This window comes from Garra rufa, chromosome 12, assembly GCF_049309525.1.
Source record: "Garra rufa chromosome 12, GarRuf1.0, whole genome shotgun sequence".
Lineage (NCBI taxonomy): Eukaryota > Metazoa > Chordata > Actinopteri > Cypriniformes > Cyprinidae > Garra > Garra rufa.
The window spans coordinates 3776585-3800809 of record NC_133372.1 but is presented as its reverse complement, the minus strand read 5'-3'; the positions used below and the strand labels follow the sequence as shown (position 1 = coordinate 3800809).

General features: G+C 36.5%; 1 protein-coding gene across 1 annotated transcript in view; it reads right to left on the bottom strand.

Annotated features, from left to right (window-relative positions):
- szt2 (SZT2 subunit of KICSTOR complex) overlaps positions 1–24225 on the bottom strand; it is a 133543-nt gene that overhangs the window by 53019 nt on the left and 56299 nt on the right. The window contains 8 exon segments of the mRNA XM_073851768.1: positions 227–324; positions 3136–3302; positions 3532–3764; positions 5785–5976; positions 6068–6244; positions 19176–19260; positions 23646–23810; positions 23902–23953. Coding sequence (XP_073707869.1) covers positions 227–324; positions 3136–3302; positions 3532–3764; positions 5785–5976; positions 6068–6244; positions 19176–19260; positions 23646–23810; positions 23902–23953 — 1169 coding nt within the window.

Here is a 24225-nt window from a genome sequence, read left to right as displayed (position 1 = left end):
AAATAATTAACATTTTGCAGATTCTGAATGGCGAATGTAAACTTTTGACCTCAACTGTACCTTATATTTGTAACATATATTTGAGGGCTATGCAGGATATGATACATGTTTTAGTGCAGTTTTTACAAAGTTCAATTCGAATAATCGACAAATAACATCTATTATTTCACTGTAAGCTCCACCCGAGCCATAAATCCGAGCGAAGCATGTGGTTGTGGCGACTCACCCAGTCTGTTCATAAAGGTGACCCAGGGCAGGTATGTGGTCTGGTAGACGGGCTGAAGAGTGCCTGTATCACCTTCCTCCAGATGGGCTGCGTGTCTCCTAAAACACATACATCCAGACACAGATCCCACGAGTGAAAACATGACTACAGGCCTGTCTGAATGATAATTGTTCTACATGGGTGGCTGAGGTCACTTCACTATTAATGTCTGTGAACGTATTGCCACGCATTTCAGAAATGTCAGTGTTCTTCCACCACCCACAACTGAATCATCTTCTGTATTCTGACAAACAAAAAAACTGGGTGGTAATTTAATTACATCCAAATCAACGTCTCAAGAGATTGCCAGGGAAACTGGAAGGAAAGCGCTTTGCAAGAAAAAAAATACACTGGATATACAAAAAAAAAAAGCAAGAAATCAAAGCAAATTTAACAATAATACAAAATAATAACAATAACAAAATATTCATACAAAAGTTACTCTCAAAATAGTTTTAAGAGTGTTACTGAGCTATTTTAGCAACAATTTTATATGCTATCTATTTTTTTTTTCTTAATTTGATTTTTTGTCTTGTTTCCAGTCAAAATTCTTAAATCAGGAAGGATTTTCTAGACAAGTAAAAAAAATTGTTTTCAGAAAAAACAAGTCAAAATTAAGCGTTTTTGCTTACCCCACTGGCAGATTATTTAGCTTGTTTTAAGCACTTACTTTTGACTTTTTTTCTGAAAACAAGAAAATAATTTTTACTTGTCTTGAAGTTGAGTTGAGTTTTTAGTAAAACTTAAGCTTAGTTCATTTAGTTGCCAAAGCAACATTTAAATTTTTTTGTTTTATTTTTTTCCTTTTGTGTCAGTTAAAAAAAAAGTTTAATAATTGTACAACATGTCACCTGTTTGTTTTTTTTTTGTTGTTTTTTTTGTCTCATCATCTCAACATGTTCATTTTATCATGGACTGTGTTGGGGGCATCTCATTACAAGTAATGCGAGTTACGTAATCAGATTACTTTTTTCAAGTAACTAGTAAAGTAACGCATTACTTTTTTCATTTACGTTGCATGATGAGAATCATTCAGAAATCTGCTGCTGTCAGCAAAAAGTAGTACTGAGGGCTTCTTGCAGGTTTCCGCCAAAATAAAAAATAAAAGTTAACCTTCATAAATCTTAGTATTTTAATTTTACTGTTATTCTGTAAAATAAAATTAAAAGTAAGACAAAAATAGTGATAATACTTACAACAGCTCTATTAATACATTTATTCTAACATTCACACATAGTGTTCATTCAAACTGGGATCTGTAATATGCTCTAATGTTTTAAAAGAAGTCTCTCCTGCTCAGCAAGGCTGCATTTATTTGTGCATTAAAAACACATGCCTCGTTCAAGAAGGCGATCTTAAAAATGGCCAAAGAATAATATTTTACTAACTTATCCATTTTAAGTTAAATTGTGCTATGTTGGAAGGCCACAATGTCTACTAGAACGTAAAAAATGTTCAGTGTTAAAGGAGTAGTTCACTTTCATAACAACAATGTACAGATAATGTACTCACCCCCTTGTCATCCAAGATGTTCATGTCTTTTTTTCCTCAGTCGTAAAGAAATTATGTTTTTTTGAGGAAAACATTTCAGGATTTCTCTCTTTATAATGGATATGGATGGCGCCCCGAAGTTTGAACTTCCGAAATGCAGTTTAAATGCAGCTTCAAAAGGCTCTAAACTATCCAAGTCGAGGAGGAAGGGTCTTATCTAGCAAAACGATTGGTTATTTTCAAAACAAATTGACAATTTTTATACTTTTTAACCTCAAATGCTCGTCTTGTCTCATCTCTGCGCAGCACATGCGAAGTCTGTTTGATTCAGGTAAATACAGTTAGGGCACGTCTAAAAACTCCCATCTCGTTTTCTTCCCCAACTTCAAAATCACATTAGATCGCTGCAAAAGTACCGACACAGTGTTTACAAAGTGAACATAGAAAGAAACTCAAACTCCCTTTACAAAAAAAGGTAAAAACAGCATTGTAGGACGATTTTGACATTGAAGACATAAACGAGATGGGAGTTTTTAGACATACCCTAACTGCATTGACCCGGATTCTACTGACTACACATTCACTGCGCAGAGATGAGACAAGACGAGCATTTGAGGTTAAAAAGTATATAAATTGTCAATTGGTTTCGAAAATAACCGATCGTTTCGCTAGATAAGACCCTTCCTCTTTGGCTGGCATCGTTTAGAGCCTTTTGAAGCTGCATTTAAAGTGCATTTCGGAAGTTCAAACTTCGGGGAGCCATCCATCTCCAATATAAAGAGAGAAATCCTGAAATGATTTCCTCAAAAAAACACAATTTCTTTTAGACTGAGGAAAGAAAGGCATGAACATCTTGGATGACAAGGGGGTGAGTACATTGTTGTTATGAAAGTGAACTAATCCTTTTAAGTAAATATTTTTTTAATTATCGTTTTGTAATTGCTAGATTTTTTTTTTTGAAAAGCAAGACAAAACTGTAAAAAGCACATTTTGGCTATTTAATTTATGCAGTGGTAAAAACAGGAAAAACCGTGTTTGGTAATTGGCATTCGGCACAGTGTTTAATTTTGTTTGGTTTCGGCCAAGAATTTTCATTTCGATGCATCCCCAGCTTTTACATTTGCTAAAAGTCAAACTTTTTATATTAAAAACAAAAAAGCAAGCTCTGCCCAGATTTAAAAAGTAATGCTAAAGTAATGTAACACATTACTTTTCATAAAAAGTAATTAAGAAACATAATTGCTGCAGTTAGTTTTTAAGGAGTAACTCAATATTGTAATGCATTACTTTTAAAAGTAACTTTCCCCAACACTGATCATGGAAAGCTTGTGCAAATGTCATTTTACAGACGTAAGCGTGAGAAACACAACTGTTTGCACCTCTGGGCCTGCTCTTGTTCGACTGCCATGGCTTTCTCGTGATTCCACTGCTGTTTGACGCTCTCCGTCTTGTGTCTGCGTCGGTTCACGCGACTGTCCTCCACACGCTCTGGTACAATGTCATCCGTCGTCTTTGGACTGCCAAGCTCAGAGGTTTCTGGTTTACTCTACCAAACACACACACACACACACACACACACACACACACACACACACATACATCATAAGACCAGCGAACATAAAGCCCAATCATTTCCCCGGTGTTTACGCTTCACTGAGTCCAGATCAACCACATCATGCTGACCATCAGTGCAATTTCGGAGGCGTTGACAGTCGTAATTAATGAGAGTAATTTTCTGTTAATGGAGACCGCACATGCTGAGTGAGCGCACGCACCAGTATTTCCCAGAAGCTGCGGCGGGTGGTTTTGCCTGTGGGTGTGGTGGACTCGGGCGTGCTGGCTCCAGTGGTCGAGGTGGAACTGGGCGCAGAACTTAGGGTGATGGGAGACGGGCTGCTCTTGAGCCCATGAGCGCCACTGGGCCGCCGAACGCTCTCCTTTAGCTCCTTACTGTCAGACTGAAGGAGACTCAAGGAAACTACAAAGACAACACACAAGATCAACGAAACTGCTCACCAAGGCTGCATTTATTTGATTGAAAATACAATAAAAACAGTAAAATTGTGAAATATTAGTACAATTTAATTGAGCAGTTTTTATGTGAATATATTGTAAAATGTCATTTATTTCTGTAATGCAAAGCTGAATTTTTGGCATCATTACTCCAGTCTTAAGTGTCACATGATCCTTCTGAAATCATTCCAATATGCTGATTTTCTGCTCAAGAAACATGATTCTGATTATTATCAATGTTCAAAACAGTTGTGCTGCTTCATATTTTTGTGAAAAATCTGATAAATTTTATTTTTGAGGATTCTTTGATGAATCGAAAGTAAAAGCACATTTATTCGAAACGTAAATCTGGTATAATGTAATAAATGACTTTACTGTCACTTTTGATCAATGTAATGCTTGCTGAATGAAAATTACTTCTTAAAAAAAGACCTTAAAAATGATAATACAGTATAAAAAATTTGAAATTAAAATAAATTAAAATATTTTTTTTAAATGACAGATTTTCTATTTTAAAACATACTATAATACTTACATTGTCTACAAATTTAATTTTAAATTTAAGTAGACAACTTTACAAAAAAGATCATAAGAAACTATTTCTGTCAGATATGATTTCAATTTAATTTATCATTTTGTATTTTATCTTATTTCAGTGTTATTTAGGTATATTAAGTTATTATTATTGTATTATCAAGATATTACAGAGATATTATCATAGTGCTATCAAGAGTGTAGTTTCTATTCATTTTAAATCAGCTCATAATTTTCTTTTTAATTTAAATCTTTGTTAAAGTTATAGTACTCGTGTTTTTTTTTTAATGTTTAGTTGTTTTTGTGTGTTATTTGTGTACATGTATATATCATGTATATATTGTTTTTATTTCAGTTTTAGAAAATAATAGCTGAATTTATAAAAATGACTCAAAAGTTTACATACACTTGATTCTTAATACTGTGTTGTTACCTGAATCATCCACAACTGCGTTTTTTGTTCAGTGATAGCATTTTTGTTTATTTTGACCCTTTCCAATAATGACTGTATGATTTTGAGATCCATCTTTTCACACTGAGGGACTCATTTGCAACTATTAGTGCAGGTTCAAACGCTCACTGATGCATTAAGAAGCAGGGGTGTGAAAACTTTTGAACAGAATGAAGATATGCACATTTTTCTTATTTTGCCTAAATATCATATTATTTTTCAGTTATTACTGCTTTTAAATTTATTAAAATGTAACCCCTCGGCTCTTAACGCATTGCATTTCCTTCTAAACAACTATCACTAAACATTCTGTGGATCATTCCGGGAACAACACAGTGTTAAGAATCAAGCGTATGTAAACTTTTGAACAGGATCATTTTTATAAATTCAACTAATATTTTCTCTTGTGGACTATATGTAAACATCTTTTATGTGAAATATCTTATTCAGGTCAGTACTAAATAAACAATAACATGCATTATGTATGATCCCTCTTATTTTGCTAAAACAATTAACATTTTGCAGATTCTGAAAGGGGGACGTAAAATTTTGGTGTGTGTGTGTGTGTGTGTGCCAATTAATTTAATTATTGTTATTGTTATATACAAACTATGTTACAAATATTAGATGTCATTACCAAAGCTGTTATTATGCAATAATAGTAACATTTTGACTTTTATGGATACTTCTATATTTTGGTTTAAATATTGAACTATTGAAAATAATTTATTTTTGTTTAAATACTTCAATATTTTACATTTTTAAGTGCCAATATATTAAAATTTAGTGCTTGACAATATGCATGCCTTTAATTTTCGTTTTAAAGTTAAAGTTAAAGTTAAAGATCTGAATCAAGTCATTACTAAATAAACAATAACATGCATTTTATATGATCCTTCTTATTTTGGTAAAACAATTAACATTTTGCAGATTCGTTTGACTTCAACTGTGCATAAATACAGTGACCAGGATCTCCTAAATCGACAAAAAGCACCATAAAAGTAGTTCATACAGTGCATCAGCTGCTCACCTGTGCTCTCGTCCCGTTGGGTGGCTGCTGGCAGGCAAAAGGTGTCCAGACACAATGGGTTGGGCAGCACACGCATCTCCATGACCACGTCGCAGAGGGCATGGCGTAGAGCCGCCCTGAGCCTGTCAGTCAGCTGCAGTGGGCTGATGTTACCCTGCTCCCACACGTCGAAGCGAACACGCACGGCTGCACCTGCACACAGGTGTCCCAGACCTCACACATGTACACAATACACCCCGTTATTGTAAGCACTATACCTGTGTGTTTGCTAAAGCATCCCAACCTGAGCTCTGACTGCTGGAATCCACTTTGATCACAGTCGTCAAGGCCTCAAACTGGTCCGGCTGGAGGGAGATGCTGGAGACGTGACCTCTAGAAGGCGGACCGCTACCGTCTTGAGCGGGAACCTGCAGCGTGGAGCCTTTAGCGTCCACGAACGACAGCGCGATGCAGGCGATACCTGGGGAGAGCAGCGTGATAACGTGGTTAGAGGAGAAAGTGATGGAGGTTGGAACTAAATGAGCTTGACAACTGCATGAATGATGCAAAACAATGATGCACTTGAAAGCAAACAATTCAGATGCATGCTTATGTCTTTTCAAACCAAAACTACTTCTAAGCTCAAGGGGTTGATTTTTATTAAAAGTAAAAGATTATTGTTGTTATATAAAGGTCATATTAAATCTGTTTTGAAACTTTTCAACTTCTTTGCTTCTTTTTCAAATGCTTTTATATGGGTCAAAGAAATTTGCAAAAGTCATTTTATGTGCATAGAAAACACATTAAATGTAAGTAAAGTGTCTACTTTTAAGGTGTCAAATACGTTTTTGGAGAATAAAATGGCAACATTTGGTTGAAATAATGTTACATTGTCATTCAGTGTTTGGAAAAAATACACATTTTTTTCAAACGGTTTCTAACTTGGACTTTGGACCAGTTCTGTAGAATGGCTCATAAAAGGTCACATTAAATATGTCTTCTATGCTATAAAATAAATATATAATATAAAATATCTACATTACCCTTGACACATACACCTTTCAATCGTAGAATATATAAAATATAAAATTCCATCATAAGCACATTTTTGAAACTATGATGATGTTAAAAAAAGTGAAATAAACCTTTTCAATATTAATTGTTTGAAATGTATTTAATTGTTACAAAAACTATGCTAACTTTCACAAAATCATTCTTTATAAGTTTTTTTTAAGTTGTATACTTGTTTACAAAAATATAAGATATGTGAGAAGAATTAAATATATATATATATATATATATATATATATACACAGACGAGTAAAAATTATTGTCTTGTTTTCAGGAAAAAACAAGTCAAAATTAAGTGTGTTTTTGCTTGAAACAAGCTAAATGATCTGCCAATGGGGTAAGAAAAATGATCTTGTTTTCTGTTTGAAATAAGATATTTTTGCTTACTCCATTGGCAGACTATTTTGCTTGTTCTAAGCAAAAACTCACTCAACTTTCACTTGTTTTTTCTGAAAACAAGAAAATAATTTTTACCTTCTTGATTTAGGAATTTTTAGATATTTTGGCAGGAAACAAGACAAAAAAATCTAAGCAAGAAAAGCATTTTTTAGAGTGTGTCGAGTGTCATTTCCAATCAAGTTGTAGTTTATGCAAAAAGTGTAAAAATATAATTCAATTGCATGTATTTAGGACACATAAAATGCTAGCCATGAAAATACTGACTGATTATATTCCAAAAAATGCTGTCTTTCAACCATTTAAAGCACAATACATCATGTGAAATGTGGTGAAAATGACATGGCTGTGGAAGTAAACTTGCAAAAACAAAGAAAAGACAAAAATGGAATCGTTTCCTGTCATTTTCCCCTGTAATTGATCTGTATACACTGCTGGACATTGTTATATGTAATACCCAAATAAAATAAAATCAGTTGAGGCATTTTTGTGACTAAAAGAAAGCTATAAATAACTTAAGAAGAAATATAAGCAAAAAAAAAACTATTAAGTTGAACTACTAAAATGACCAAAAGACCTAAATAATAAAAATAATTATTAAAAATGACAAAACTAAAACTAATATTAATGTGAAATTTTGATCTCACTGCCAAAGCTAGTTTATAAAGTGTGTTTTAAGAGAGTTCATTTTCTAAAAGTCCACAAGGCTGAGCATTCCCATACTTAAAGAAACACCCATTCGTAGCCTTAAATTATATAAACACAACAATATTTCAGAAAACAATGGCTCTGCTTGAGTACGAACTCTCATAAATCCTTTAAATGGGTTTTTATGCTGTTGTATTGACTCGGTTATGCTGTTTACAGCATGAAGCCAGGAGGCCTTGGGAAGCCGCGGCTCTGATAAGCGCAGAAAGAGAGAGATTTCCATCATTAGATTCTCAGAGATCGATGGCGCCTTCGCTCCAGTGGCTGCGGCTATAAAAAAGCCTCACAAACAGAGCGGCGGTCGCATTAAAAGGCATTAGCAGCAAACAGTGGAGCGCGAGCTGGGATTTATCCAGCTGCTTGTATTAGCGTACGCCGTTAGCGGTTTGAGGCGTGATCGATGTGTAAGTGCATGTGTGTGTGTGTGCCAGATTTCAGATACGAAAGCACCACACACAATCACCTGGGATGAATGCACACCTGTGCTCTCGCATGCTAAAGTGTGCATGCATTTTGCATTATTGCAAAAAAACATAATGCTTCCATCTCAAATTTCATCCATCATGGTGTTTTTGAAATACGTCAGAGTGCGATTCATAATGCATGCATGTACGTGTTGCTTTCAGAGCGGTGCCAATCAATGAGCGGCTTCTCAGCATCATATCTTTGGCCTCTCATCTAAGAACTCCATTTGCTGTGATCTTTTAAGAGCACTTGATGAGGTGTGATGCGGCGTGGCGTGACCCGCGCGGCCCCTGTGCTCCGGCGAGACTACATGAGGACAATGAGAAGGGCCCTTCAGTCTCTGCTGGACTCTGGAGCTTCGGTCAGACAGACAGAGTGATTGTGAATTTCTGATTTATAATGACGGCGGTCAGCGTCCAAGAGTGTGAATGAGATGATTTTAGACTCTAATTTTAGACTGACAATCTGATCCCATAAACATTGCATAAAAGAAAAATTTGTGTACGTAACATTACACAATATATGTAACGACCAGAGGTTGCGTTAGACTTCAACATTGTCTGTCATTTTGACGGACAGGGTCGTAAAAATTCCGTCATATTCTATTATTACCCGTCGTTTTAATTTTCATATTTTAATTATAATAACACATTTAATTGCTTTTATTTTTGTTCACATTTCATTTTTAATCATGAACCCGCAGGGCGAGCATACTGTATAGGTTTATGCACCTATTTATGAAGAGAACAGATGAACAGAAACTGCGTCACTTTTCATGTTCAACACTATACCCGAAGTACAACAAAACAAAAACATGCTAGGGCTGGTTTAAAAAAAAAAAAAAAAATCGATTTCTCGATTTTAATAGATTCTTATTTTTATGCTCCAATATCTACGTATATTTAAACCTCAGTGGATCTTGCTGTTTTCAGTTCACGAATTAACGCATATCTAACAAATCACAATAAGCGATTAAGCTCTGTGCTTTCTTACTTTCAATATGAAAAAGTCTCAGATTTCAAATTCTGTCTATTTCATCAGGAAATTCAAGCAATAAATACCGTTATGGTGCTCTTTAATGTGGCGTGATAGACCGCTGCAGTTTATACTGGGTGCTTGCATGTGCGTATCAAATGCATAGCAAAAGATTTGTAGTGACAGTTTCATTTTTGTTCTGTATCCAGTGCTCTGAACAGGGGTGAGAATTACAGTTACAATTTACAACAGATCACCCGCAGCGTAGTCTCTCGTAGCCAGACCTTCAGACTGACGGCTGAAGGTCTGGAATTCATGGCAGCTTTCATTGGCCAAGGCCCGCCCATAAGACCGTTTGACTGACATGTCAAACAACCAATCACAGTTCGTTTCGTTCAGCGTCACGTTTCTGTGCGTGGAAATGCCCCCCACAACAACAGACTGGCGTGCAACAAGTCAGTCATTGAAATAACCAGGAGAGGGAAGAACAAGCAGTAAGTCAGTAATGTATTCGCGAATGTTGCAAAAGTGTATAACAATGGCGTCTGCATAAGCCCCTCTTAGCAAAACACAAGAGTAAATCAGTCTGCGCTTTGTTTCCCGGCGGACCGAAAATAAACGCGACACTCACGTCTACCGGAAATCCGATCCTGAAGTGTTTCCAGTCAAGTGTACCATATGCATCAGACGTTTAGCCAACGTTCCGTGGGCGTGACGTCTGAGGCTGAGACTAGACACAAATGACGGACAGCCTTCAGATTTTTCCGTCACTGATTAAAAAAATCTGTCAATGACAGACATTTTTCGGTTAACGTGACCTCTGGTAACGACACATGCAAACTTACTGTAAAACGCACTGTTTTTTACTGTGACTCCTCTTAAGGCCGGGGCACACCAACCTGACGCCAACCAACTAGCGCCGACGAAAGCCGACCGTCTTGTCGCCTCTAGTCAGCTGCGTCTGCGGGCGTTCCTGGCAATTAAACTGAGCTCGACACCGAACTGACGAAACCAGACTACAAACTAGAAGGTGCTTTCTGCGCATACGTGAGGAGATATATCGTGGCGTACCTGCAGATGGCAGTAGTCTGTATTTTCATTCCAAGAAGAGAACCCGGAAGAACCGCCGCACGGTTTGCATAGTGTTTTCCGTAATGTGGTACATCGCTGGCCTGTCTTGGATCAAATTGATCAGCTCGCCTTCAATAGCTTCATTCCACACAGCCATTGGTTGGTTTCGAATTGTGCGAATTGCGAAATTATGACAGCGAGCCGTTTCCCTCTTGACTCGTTCCTTTGCTTGTTACGTCACTTCACGTTCAAGTCCTCCATGCGCCCTGATTCGATGTCTGAACAGCCAATCAGAGCGCTCTCTTTCCCAGACAGCCCCGACAAGCCCGACGCCGATTCTACATGTCGAATCGGGCAAACTTTGGCCGACGCAAGCCCGACGAAAGCCGACGAGAGCCGACGTGCAGAACACACCGAACCGACGCCTTTAAATGTGACCCTGGACCACAAAACCAGTCATAAGTAACACGGATATATTTGTAGTAATAGCCAAAAATTTATTGTATGGGTCAAAATTGTCGATTTGACTTTTATGCCAGTCAGAAGTCTGACTATTCAAACGTGAGTTTGGAGCAGTATAGAGTGCTTGTTGTTTCCAGTGTTGGGGGTAGCATTACAAGTAACCCAAGTTACGTAATATGACTTTTTCCAAATAACTAGTAAAGTAACGCATTGCTTTTTAATTGACAAGACAATATCTGAGTTACTTTTTCAAATAAATGATGCCGGTAACCAAGAAACGGCATGGGAAGGGGCGTAACATTTCTGTCACATAATTGAGGTATTCGGCCAATCACAACGCACCGGATAGCTGGCCAATCAGAGAACACCTCGGTTTCCATCAACGATGATTCTGTAAAAATCGAAGCATTTCAGAAAGGCAGGGCAGAGAGGAGCAACAATAATGTACTATATGTGGAAAATTGTGTTTTTTGAACCTCAAACTGCATAAACACATGTTGCTTTTGTTGCTCTTTTGCAAGTTGCTTTGGATAAAAGCGTCTGTTAAATGCATGGAGTGACATTACAAAGAGGGGTTAGTAATCACAATAAACAGAATTATTTTTTTTGTGGTTATCAACATTATGCCACCTTTACTAAACCTGGAACTTCCTTTCAAAACAAGTAGAGGATTTATTGATTCTCTCCAAATGAACATGAATAAATGAGACACACTTTAAATTCCCACTACAAAACAAAATTTCAACGGCCAAAAAAATTCAACTCATAATAAATATTAATCAATGTTAGTCTACATGCTGCAAACAGTATCATTTGAAAGGCAGGAGGACCACAGTCATTTAGGACCATCCTGCATTATTAGATTTGTTTAATAACACAAAACGCAAAATGAAAGCAGTAACACACACATGCAGCTCATCTCATGCAGGTGTGTGAGCAGGATCTGCTTCAGGAAAGATATTAAAAGAAATCAATGGAGCTAGTGGCTTTCAACCCTTAAATACATTTACATCAGTATTTTAAAATGAACTTCTACTCTCGTTGTAGCTTCTGGTAACAACAAACAGTAAGCAATAAGTTCAAACTCACACTTACAAGGCCTATTTTCTGCAACTTAAACACAGTTTGGTACTTCTTAAGCAAACTTAAAAGGCACATACTGCAAATTCTAGCATAAAATGACATAGTTTATGATGATTGCTCATATTTAGCACAGTTCTCTTTTTCTTAGTTTCACACTGACACTGAATGCATGTCACAAGTTTTCGACAATCCGTAGTTAGCCAGGCATTTTAAATTGGTATTTAGGCAGCTAGTTAAAAGAAACAGTTTACCCAATTATTATTTTTTTTCTATAATAACTCATTTGCATTCATCTGATGCAAAAAAATCTGTAATGGAAAAAAAAACACTAATACAGTTTATTATTTTGCAAAAAGCAAATTACATTTTCCGTCAGTTCCTCACACAAAGCTATAAAATGTGACCCTGGACCACAAAACCAATCATAAGTAGCAAATTTGTGCATTTGTAGCAATTGTATGGGTTAAAACTATCAAGTTTTCTTCCATGCCAAAAATCATTAGGACACTAAGATCATGTTTCATGAAGATATTTTGTGAATTTCATATCACAAATATATCATAATTAAATTTTTGATTAGTAATATGCATTGCTAAGAACTTCATTTGGACAACTTTAAAGGCGATTTTCTCAATATTTAGATTTTTTTTTGCACCCTCAGATTCCCGATTTTCATAGTTGTGCCTTAGGCAAATACTGTCCTATCCTAAGAAACCAATACGTCAATGGAAAGCTTATTTATTCAGAAGAAAATTGACCCTTATGATGGTTTTGTGGTCCAGGAAAGCGAACATCAGAGATCATGTTAAACTGCTCTTTTTGTGATCTACAGAAGAACATTATGACAGAACTTTCATTTTTGGGTGAACTGTCCCTTTAAGTCGTGATCACATGACCATGCAGTACCACATTCAGCCAGTGGGGGCGCCACAGAACACAGCAGAACACTGAAGCAGATGGAGGCTCTTATACCTTGAAACTGAGAAGTTGGGAAGAGATTCTGAACAAGGTCCGACATTGTACCTGAGGCACAACAGACCCACAGACAGAAATGATGAATGACAGACCAGTCAAATCATGAACACTAAATAAATGATCAACCAATGAACAGTGCTGGGGAGTGAAGAGTAGATAAGCTAACTTATAGTTACAGTGCAGTTTCTTTGCCACCAGCATAAATGAAACTAATCTCTCTGAAAAAGCACAATTCATATGGTTAGCATTAAAAACCTCTGGATTGAAAATCTGAAGGGGTCGGATTTAGATTTCAAACTAGATGTAAAATGACAAGTCATGTTTAAAATCCAAAAGAATAATCATTTTAAAATTCTACACTTATTTTTTTAAGCTCCAACTGCACATTAATTTAAGAATTACAGCGGAGGCAATAGTTATTGAGCAATAATTTAGAATTTTAACTTTGCAAATTTAGTTGGTTCATGATGAACAGTGATAAAGCTTGCAGAAAAAATGAATCCTTTAGCTGGTTTACAAGGAGACAGATTTTCTGTGATGGCAAAAATGACAAAATACACACATAAATCATCAGTTACATTACTAATGCACATCCTCATTATGCTGCATTACTGCTTAAAAGCTCTTTGTCATTAAGTTAAAAAGGGCAAAAGAATATAACATTTCCAAGCATATCCATTTGTTTTAGTAGTACATTAATTTTCAAGTTTGATACTGTCAACATAACCAGCATCTTAATTGTTTTTTTTGTAACAGAGGAATACAAAAATAAATGAACACAGAAATAAATAAATAAAAAACAATTAGAGTATCTTGGCAAGCTACGGTTTTAAAATATCTTCCACAACACTGCTGCTGCTGAGAGAGATGAAGATGGAGGGGAAATTTTAAATTTCCGTTTCAAATTTTCATTAAAAAAAAACCAAACAAAAAAATTATATTTTTTTTACTGAAAATAAAGCTGTAATAAAATGTTGAAATTAGATGAAAAACTTAGCAACTAACTGAAATGAAAAAGTACAAAAATTACAAAAACTGAAAAAAAAAGTTAAACAGAAATAGAAAATTACTAAAACCTAAAGTAAAATGTAAACTAATTAAACTAAATATACACACACACACACACACATACACACATATATATATATATATATACATACATACATATATAAACAAAAGCTCATTCAATTTTTTTTTCTTCAACTGAAATAAAGCTGTAATAAAATGTTGAAACTAAATGAAAAACTTGGCAACTAACTGAAATGAAAAAGTACTAAAATTACAACAAAAACTAATAAAAAGATAAACAGAAATAAAAAATGACTAAAACCTAAAGTAAAATGGAAATGAAAACTAAAAATAATTTTCTTTAATTGAAATAAAGCTGTAATAAAATGTTGAAATTAGATTAAAAGCTTGGCAACTTAGCAACTAACTGAAAAAAAAAAACAGAAAATAGAAAAGTACTAAAACCTAAGTAAAATTAAAATGAAAATAAAAAAAAATTCAAAATAGTAATAAAATAAAATGTTTTTTTTTTAAATAAAGCTGTAATAAATGTTGAAATTTGATGAAAAACTTGGCAACTTAGCAACTAACTGAAATGAAAAGTACTAAAATTACAACAAAGACAAACAAAAAAATCAAAAAGAAATAGAAAATTACTAAAACCTAAGTAAAATTAAAATGAAAATAAAAAAAATTCAAAATAGTAATAAAATAAAATGTTTTTTTTAAATAAAGCTGTAATAAATGTTGAAATTAGATGAAAAACTTGGCAACTTAGCAACTAACTGAAATGAAAAGTACTAAAATTACAACAAAGACAAACAAAAAAAATAAAAAAGAAATAGAAAATTACTAAAACCTAAGTAAAATTAAAATGAAAAAAATATAAAAAAGAAAAGCTCATTCAAAATAGTGCTAAACTAAAACTATTAAAAATAACTTTGTTTCACTGACATAAAGCTGTAATAAAATGTTGAAATTAGATGAAAAACTTGACAACTTAGCAACTAACTAAAATGAGAAAGTATTACAATTACAACAAAAGCTAAACAAAAAAATAACAGATGCGTATAAAAAAAGAATATGACACTAATTAATGTACTTGTGAAGTAGAGTAAGTTTTGAGCCAAACAAGGACATGTGATGGCTTGTGGGAAACTCAACCCCATTACATCCCCACACTACACTGGTCAGGCTGATAATATTGAACACCTCACTGAAGTCCTGCCAACTGGCTGCCTTTCAAAACCCTGGAGGAGCTGCTGTGACCTCACAGGAACTGATATTACTGTCATCCTGCATCAATGAACCCACAAGGAGGCCATTCCAGGAGCCACAAAGGCCTTTATTTACATTCTGATGAAGTGCATGAGCAGTAATGGTGGAGAGCATCCTGTAATGTTGCTTTTAATAGCAGGTGCATTAGGAGATCTTCAGGAGCAGCTCTGGCAGGTATTTGGGTGGACTGTCAGTTCATTAGTGGTTGGGAAAGCGGAGAAGAGAAACCCTGCGGCTCCAGGCCGGAGCTGCTACGACTAGCCCTGTCTGCACCTGACAATTATCTCTCTGCAGTTTGGGATCAAGTCATATTAGGACCCTAAGAGGCTTGTTAAAGACCCTTCCCGTTAATGAGACAGACCTGACGCTTCCCCTCCGCAGCTGTTAAAATGCTCACAAACTTCCCACTTATACTTTATATTTATAAACTCCACATGCGCCCAAAGGAGTGCTAAAAAAACTTGGTTTGAGAACCTAAAGGGGTCAGATGCAGATTTCAGATTCAAATTTGCACAATTTTTACACCTATTTTCATTTAATCTACAGAATGATTTAAGGACTTGCCCTAAAGTTTCGAACTAAATTAAATGAAGTACGATCTGAACCAAATGACTTGCAATACAAAGTACCAAAAAAAGTCAAATGATTTGCGAACCCGCTCCAAAGCCCTGATCTAAATCAAATGATTCGCAATACAGTGAATCATGTTGTGACGCAATGGTTTTTAAAATCATTACAAGCGACGTTTAAATTTGAAAATATGTGGCTCTTAATTTGATCTGGTTTTTGCTAGTGAATCACTTGAAATAAAAAGCAGCAACAAATTTGAATCAATTGGACTGACAAATACTTTTCGCCATAATTTGTCAACTACATTTTTTAACCAACGAAAACGAGACAATAATGGAATGAAAACTCGCTTTGAATGACAAAAACTATGACCAAAATCTTTTGGCATTTTTGTCAATGAATAAAAACGAGATTAAAATGTTAGGGAGGGAAGATTTAGGAAGAGATTCACTTAAAACGAAGAGCAGACAGATGGATAAATTTGACAACGCAAAAGAAAACTCATTTCGGCTGGTTTTCTGAGTGGCTCTCACATAGCACACGAGGTAAGTTACTCTTTCGCGTCTCATGAACGGAGAAATACACAAAAAATTATGTTGAATTGTCCGTTTTGATGAGTATTCATGTATACACAATTAGTTACATCTTAGGTGAACATAACCAATTGGAAGACGTGTATCAGTACATTGCATTCGTGCGTTCGGTTTTAAAGGGACAGCAGCCTAATTTATTTGCTATTGTCTGTGGCATTGATGTTAAGCAATAAAAAAAAATTGAGCTACTTTAGTAGCCCTAATAAAGATTAATCTAAATGTATTTATATGAATAAATGTCAGTTTGAAAGAATGAAGAAAGTGGTAAACAAGTTGTTATAAAGAATGCATAATTAACCTATATGTTCTTGTTTCTTAATGAGAATTTGTTTCATTTAATTTTAATATAAAGCATGTTGCATTTCACAGCAGTTAAATCTGTGATAAAACCTTAATATGAAACCTGCATAATGAGTTTGGTAATTTTAGAGAAATGTTTAATAAATGCATTACACTCTAACTAAACCCATTAGAGTTTAGCTGATTAAATCTACTGTAGATTTAGTCAGCTAAAATCTTATGATATTTAGTCGACTGAATTTAGACATAAACATAAAACAATTCAGATGACTAAGATATGACTAAAACTAAATGGCATTTTGGTCAAAAGACTATGACTAAAACTAAATCAAAATTTGCTGTCAAAATTAACACTGGTTCCAGCTTAAAAGACATGGATCAAACGCCCTTTACAAAAAAAGGTAAAACAATAATGTAGAACGCTTTTGAAGTTGAAGACGAAAAGGAGAAGGGAGCTTTTCAACATACCCTGCATTGACCAAGATTACCAAGATTACACATGCGCATCGCAGCCAAGACAAGATGACAATTTGAGGTTAAAAAGTATATAAATTGTCAATTTGTTTTGAAAATGAATGATCTTTTCGCTAGATAACATCCTTCTTCCTCGGCTGGGATCGTTTAGCGCCATTTGAAGCTGCATTTTGGAAGTTCAAACTTGGGGGCACCACTGAAGTCCACTATATGGAGATAATTCCAGAGATGCTTTCCTCAAGAAACATAATTTCTTTGTGACTGAACATCTTGGATCACAAAGCGATGAGTAAATTATCTGAACAATTTTGTTCTGGAAGTGAACTAATCCTTTCAACCGAAAACAAACAAAGCACTGGTTTATTAATAAATTATTAAAATGTTAATGCAGCCTACCTGACGCGTTCATAATCGTTACTTCTGCTGGTGTGCTGTAGCATGCTTTATGTGTGCGCTTGAGAAATTATTAGGCTATGTAGGCAATTAAAAGCTCATCGTTATGATTTAAATTGTTTATTAAAAAACTTGCGATTACTTGACTAATGCTTAAAAGAAAATCGGATGTTATCGGGTGTTTTGACCACTTCATTGCTTTTTGAGTGGCTTCAACATGCTGTCTGTCAAAGACGATAACACAAATAATGCATAGCACATGTGAGTATAAATTTGTCCTTAGAATGATTGAGAAACTGAATGAAATGCATAATAAACTAGAATAAACATCAATCCAGTTGAAAAACTTTCTTTCTTGTACGTGATATTTTGACAGACATTTTTTTTACGCACAACATTTGCTTGTCAATAACTTTCTATTCTTGACTGATCTCCATTCATAATTTTGACAGTAGATGAACTGTTAAATGAGTTATCTTGAGATGAGCCCCTGTAGTCCAATTTGACTCTCATATAATGATGCATGGATTTAAGAACTTCACAGGTTTTTTTAATGAAATGCAGTTTCATCTTAATGTTCTCAGTTGTGTAAAAGATTAAGGCAATGATCAAAGTTTGATAAAAAATGTTATAATTCCAATAAAAGATTATATACATTTTTAATTTGATTTGTTACACTTAATTACCCTTTTGCAGATTTGGAACCATAAATATAAAACACTGTCCAGTGCATTCATTTTTCTCCAGACCAATATTATTTTAAATCACATTATTGTTTCCAAACACACATTACAGATAAACTTTAACTAAGTAAGCCCTCCTACAGAGACCAACTATTAACCATATCTGATGTCATTAATAGATCTTCTAAATTTATTTTCATAAGAAATGTTTCATTAACATTTGTATACTTAATATATATAGTGCCTTTCCTACCTTAAGCCTCAAAGACCGAGACAGCCACCTGCGGCTAAAAATAACTATTGTTCTTAAATGTTAAATCATTTTTGAACCGCTAATTTGAATGCTTTAAAAAGCCTCATAATGCACAGAATCTACTATTTTCAGTGACATTTCTCTAATTTGGATATTCAGAGGCTCCGCAGTGAGCGTGATTACGTCATCACGTTTCCTTAGCACTGATTCGTCAGATGAAACCAATGCATTTGGGTCCTCTGAGCCAAACAGGAACGATTGCTGATGCTTAGTCTCACCCCTGTGCCCAGATTGGTTCAAACTGTCATCTATTCAACCAATAAACATAGGTTTTGGTCTTTTGAACCACCAATTAGCATGTTTCTTTGGAAATCTGAACAAGCGCAAAGTGAAAGTAAAGTGTGTCTTGCGTGCATGAAAACTAACGACCAATGGAGAGAAACGACCAACACATACTGATGGAAGAATAAAATAAAACTCACTAAATAATTTCTGCAAAGTAAACAAGCAAAGTGTGTATAATTCAGAAGCTCAGGAATGAGATTTAGAAGCACGTAAATGAGTCACAGTGAGATACAAATCAAACCAGAAAACCAGAAGTGGATGATGTTTTCCTGCTGAGTTAGGAGAATATAAGAATATAAGTCTCTTTACCTTTGCCTCCTGTGCCCTGACCTCCAGGTTTATTGTACAGGTAGATGTCATGATCAGGCAGCTCGCTGCTCAGATGGAAGTAATGCTAAGAGAGAACAAGAGCAAGAAACAAAGAAAACAGATTTATGGTTTTATTTAAAAAGTATGTATTAATTTATTCTACATCTTCAAAAATGACTCAGATTTCAAACAATGAATGCACAACATATTGATTTTTTCATTGTTGCTGGTCTGATTAGGATACTGGAAAAAAACTACAATTGTTAAATGTTGTTCCCCTTCAGTCGTTTCACTACGACGTTACATATGGGAACTCGCCTAAGAGACCAATCATCTCTGAGCCTTATTCAAAAGGCCAATGAACACTGGCGAGTGGTATTCGCATGCCAAGCCACTCCCCCGTACATACGGGTATATAAGAGGGCGGCTTGCAATCACTCATTCAGATTTTCGCTTCAGAGCCTCTCTGTGCTCGAGCCGAACAACAGATTGAATTCCTGCGATGAGTTCTCACTCTCTCCCCCGCTGGAGTACTGCCGATCTAAAAGAGCATTTCTAAAAGAGCATTTTGGCAGCCACCAGCGGGATCCTGCGGGCTGCCGCTTTCACGGCTTTAAGAAGCCTCTGCATACCAGCGAGCAGTCTCATCTGAGTGGACAGTGGTGCCGCGCTCCTCCCTGGGCAGACCGGGATAAAAGAGTGAATTTCTCACGGCTGTGAAAGACATTCCTTTGAGATGCCTTTCCGGCCATGCGCTTCTGGGTGCGGCAGTTTCCTCACTTCGCTGGATGGATATGAACGCTGCCTCGCATGCCTGGGCTGAGAGCGTGCTGAAGCAGCGTTCACGGATGGTTTGTGCGTTCATTGCGAACGCATAACCACGGTTACGCTGAAGTCCCGCCGCTCGTTTGCGATCAGGCTCCCCTCGTCGCCTTCACACGGCAGGTCGTTGAGCTGTCAATGTTTTTCGGCCGCCGTCGCGAGACGCGAGGGTGACATCACAGTTATTAAAAAAAAAAAAAAAAAAAGAGTGCAGAACTCGCCGCCGGCATCCAAAGCCCTGCGACCTTCTGCACCTCAGCGTAGCCCCGTTGAGTTCCCAGAGCAGTACGCTTCCCCGCACACCAGGCTGAGCGTCTCCTTTGGTACTCCTCAGGAAGATGAGATGTCTGACGCTGCGTTCCTGTCACTTAAGACAGCGCTCCTGACTGCACTGGCCTCCATCAAGAGGGTAGGGGACCTACAAGCCTTCTCTGTCAGCGAAATGTGCCTTGAGTTCGGGCCCAGAGATTCTCACGTCATCCTGAGACCCCGGCCCGGTTATGTGCCCAAGGTTCCCACCACGCCCATCCGCGATCAGGTGGTGAACCTGCAAGCTCTGCCCCCGGAGGAGGCAGACCCAGCTTCTGCGCTGCTGTGCCCTGTTCGTGCTCTGCGCTTATACGTAGACCGTACTCGCCACTTCAGACGCACTGAGCAGCTCTTTGTCTGCTTCGGAGGTCAGCAGAAAGGGAATGCTGTCTCCAAACAGAGGTTGGCCCATTGGGTGGTGGAAGCCATCTCCCTGTCTTATCTGTATCAGGGAGAGCCATGCCCCTTAGGTGTTCGTGCCCACTCCACCAGGAGTGTTGCCTCATCCTATGCGTTGGCTCATGGCGCCTCACTAGCAGATATCTGTAGAGCTGCCGGCTGGGCGACACCTAATACCTTTGCTAGTTTCTACAACCTTTGCGTAGAGAACGTTTCCTCCCGTGTCTTAACACAGACTTCAGGTGAGCTGGAGGACGGCTGGTGTCGGCTTGCTGCGCCATTCCCATGTGGATCCGTGCGCCATATTCCCAGAATGTTCCCTCCGGCGAACCCTGGGTCCTCCATGCCCCGCAGTCAGGCCTAGATGCGGAGTAGTCCCTGACTGCGATCCTGCCTGGGTCTCCTTCGCCCCGTAGATTGTGGCTATATTTTTCAATATTTCCAGCGGAGAAGACCGCTGTTTCCCTCGTGTATCCCTAAAAGCTTTATGGATATATTGAATTATTCTCATTTCCACATGTAAAGATCTCATGTGCTCCGCCCCTCCAACCCATGCTTCAGTACATCTGGCATCCCGGCGGGGCCCCCTCTACTGGCCCCCAGGGCGTTGGGAAGGTTACGTTACAATTTCCATCTGCTGACACGTCCGTATGTCAGCACGTGGGGTTGTGCGTAAGGCAGCGTCAGGGTCGTGGCCTGTTCCATGGGTCTGTTCCCATATGTAACGTCGTAGTGAAACGACTGAAGGGGAACGTCGGTTATGAAGGTAACCCTCGTTCCCTGAAGGAGGGAACGGAGACGTTACATCCCCTGCCACGACCCTGGCGCCGCGCTGACGCCGGCTCGATCTGGCTCCTCAGCGAAAACCTGAATGAGTGGTTGCAAGCCGCCCTCTTATATACCCGCATGTACGGGGGAGTGGCTTGGCATGCAAATACCACCTGCCAATGTTCATTGGCCTTTTGAATAAGGCTCAGAGATGATTGGTCTCTCAGGCAAGTTCCCATATGTAGCATCTCCGTTCCCTCCTTCACGTTTTCTTTTTCAATTCAAACAGTAAACTCTTTATCTGTGCCAGGTTGCAAAAGGCTAACAAGGCAGACGAGTTGTGATTATAATCACCTGTTCACCATCTTTCAAGAAAACCCACCATAATTATAGTGCACTTTAAATTCTAATCCCATACTGGCTTCCAAAAAAGGGGCATTTAAGCGACTACAGAAATGCAATGAAGTGTGTGTTTATGTCTTTTCTCCCAGTGCAGCAGTGCATTATGGCAGCTCTCTAAATGAACTTTCAGTGACCTGTTAAACCGAAGCGCACTCAGAGAGCACCAAAGTATAAACGCATTTGCAGAGCCCTGCTGTGGTCACGCTTTATCTGCGGTGCTTCGATTCACACTCTCGAGCTATAAATGGCTTATTGCAAAACAATTTGTTTCATTTTCTATAAAGTAGTGGTTTCTTGCTTGCTTCTGGTTTTTGTATGTAATTTTTTTTCTCTCCTCTTTGGTCTGTGACTATGCTTGCCAGAATATATGTTTTTCTGTGTATTTGTGGACTTTGCTTTTTACCATCAACCTGCCAGGGACTGCAGATGAAAATTAGCCTGAATGGCTAAATCTGGCACATTTACAAGGTAAATATGTTTACTTATGTTAATTAATGTGCATTGCACCTTTTAAAATAAAATAAAGAATACATAATAAATAAATAAATAAAGGTGGCTACACAGCATTTGACCACTGATTTACAAAAATCATTTCAGGTTAAACAGGTGTTTCAAAATGGCATCAACCACTGATAAACATATAGATTTTTATTAGGTAGATTATTTAACTATGTATTTCTATGTATTTTGTCTAACAAACGCATTAAAATGCACAAATTCACAAACTTTTTTGCCATCTGATCCTCTTTTACTAGATATATTTACTTGAAGTACCCTGAGATTTTAAAATAAATATTTTAATAATTAATTATCACATTTGCATGTTCAGTGGTTCTCTGATGTTGGTTATGGTCACATTACATGCAGGTAAAAAAATTATTTTTTTTAATTATTTCTTTTTATTTAATTTTTTTTATGATTTAATTAATAATTAGCTATTCAGTAAACTCATAAATCCCCTGCAGTTCCTTCACAAACACCAGTTTTATAATGTTTAACGGACTTCATGCTGTTAATAACAACAAATGGAATATATTTTCTTACTCTTTGTATTTTTTATATCAATATGACACAAGATTATTCTATTTAAATCAATGTGATAAACAAGTTAGGCCAAAGTAATCTAAAACTAATCCTAAAAAAAGTAGTCTGATTACATTACCTAAAATGTGTAATGTAATGGATTACGTTTCTAACTACAATTTTTGTCATGTAATTTGTAATCAGCAGCGGATTACAATATATTTTATTTATTTATTTTTAACTATTTTTTTTTACATATGTAAATATACATAATATACCATTCCTGATATTTAAATACTATTTTGCAATATTTTGCAAAATAAATATACATTATTATTAACTAATAATAATAATTGCTAATTAATGTATTAGATATTTTTTATTTAAAATGTTTAAATGTCTTAAATGTCTTAAATAATTAACAATACATAATTTATTATTACTATTATTATATTTTTTAATAACTTACAATAAAAACAGTGACCATTTGTTAATATTTTAAATAAGAATTGTAATTTTCATTATAATTTACTCTACCTCAGTGCAATATCTCATTGTTTTGGTGTGATTTTCCAGTGTATGAACTGTATTTTCATTTAAAACATTAACAATTTTATAAATTTGTATAGATTTTTATTATGAGTCTACAACAGTGCTTCTCTTGTTTAAACATGTGACCATCTCTATGAACCAAATGTTTTGGGAATGTGTTTGTCTGTCTGTCTCAGTGAATCCAACAACCGTTACCTTAAAGTGGTGCTCCATGTTGCTGTCGGTGTATTTGGGGATGTGGAGGAAGATGAGGAGGTTCTGACGAAGGTAGTGAGCCACCGCCTGGATCCACGGCACACAGTACTGAGGCAGACAGAACTCCATCACCTCCGTCGCCGGAGAGCCGGGAGGCTGAATGAACTGAGACGAAGAGGAAAAAAATGATGTGTAATAATCAAGAATCATTTCCACAGTCTAACATCCAACAATTAATTAATCTCAGACGACACACCCACTGAAGAAAACCGACAAAAACACCAGCCGCAATTTCAGCGGCTTTGGTTCTGAAAGTATTTCAACAATATTTCAAAAAATCTTCAATGAAGACTTCTAAACCAACTCGCTCTGAGATGAATCACAACATTACAAGCTTTGATTCAAAGCAAAAAGCGTTTAAAAATCTGAAAAAAGGTACATAATATTAAACAGCTTCAGAAGACTTGAATTACAGAATTACTATTCTTCTTTCGGCTTCTCCTGATTAAGGTTGTTGGTACTTTAGTAAATTAAATAAAAGTTAAAGCGAATCAACAGATAACATATTCTTGATTTTATG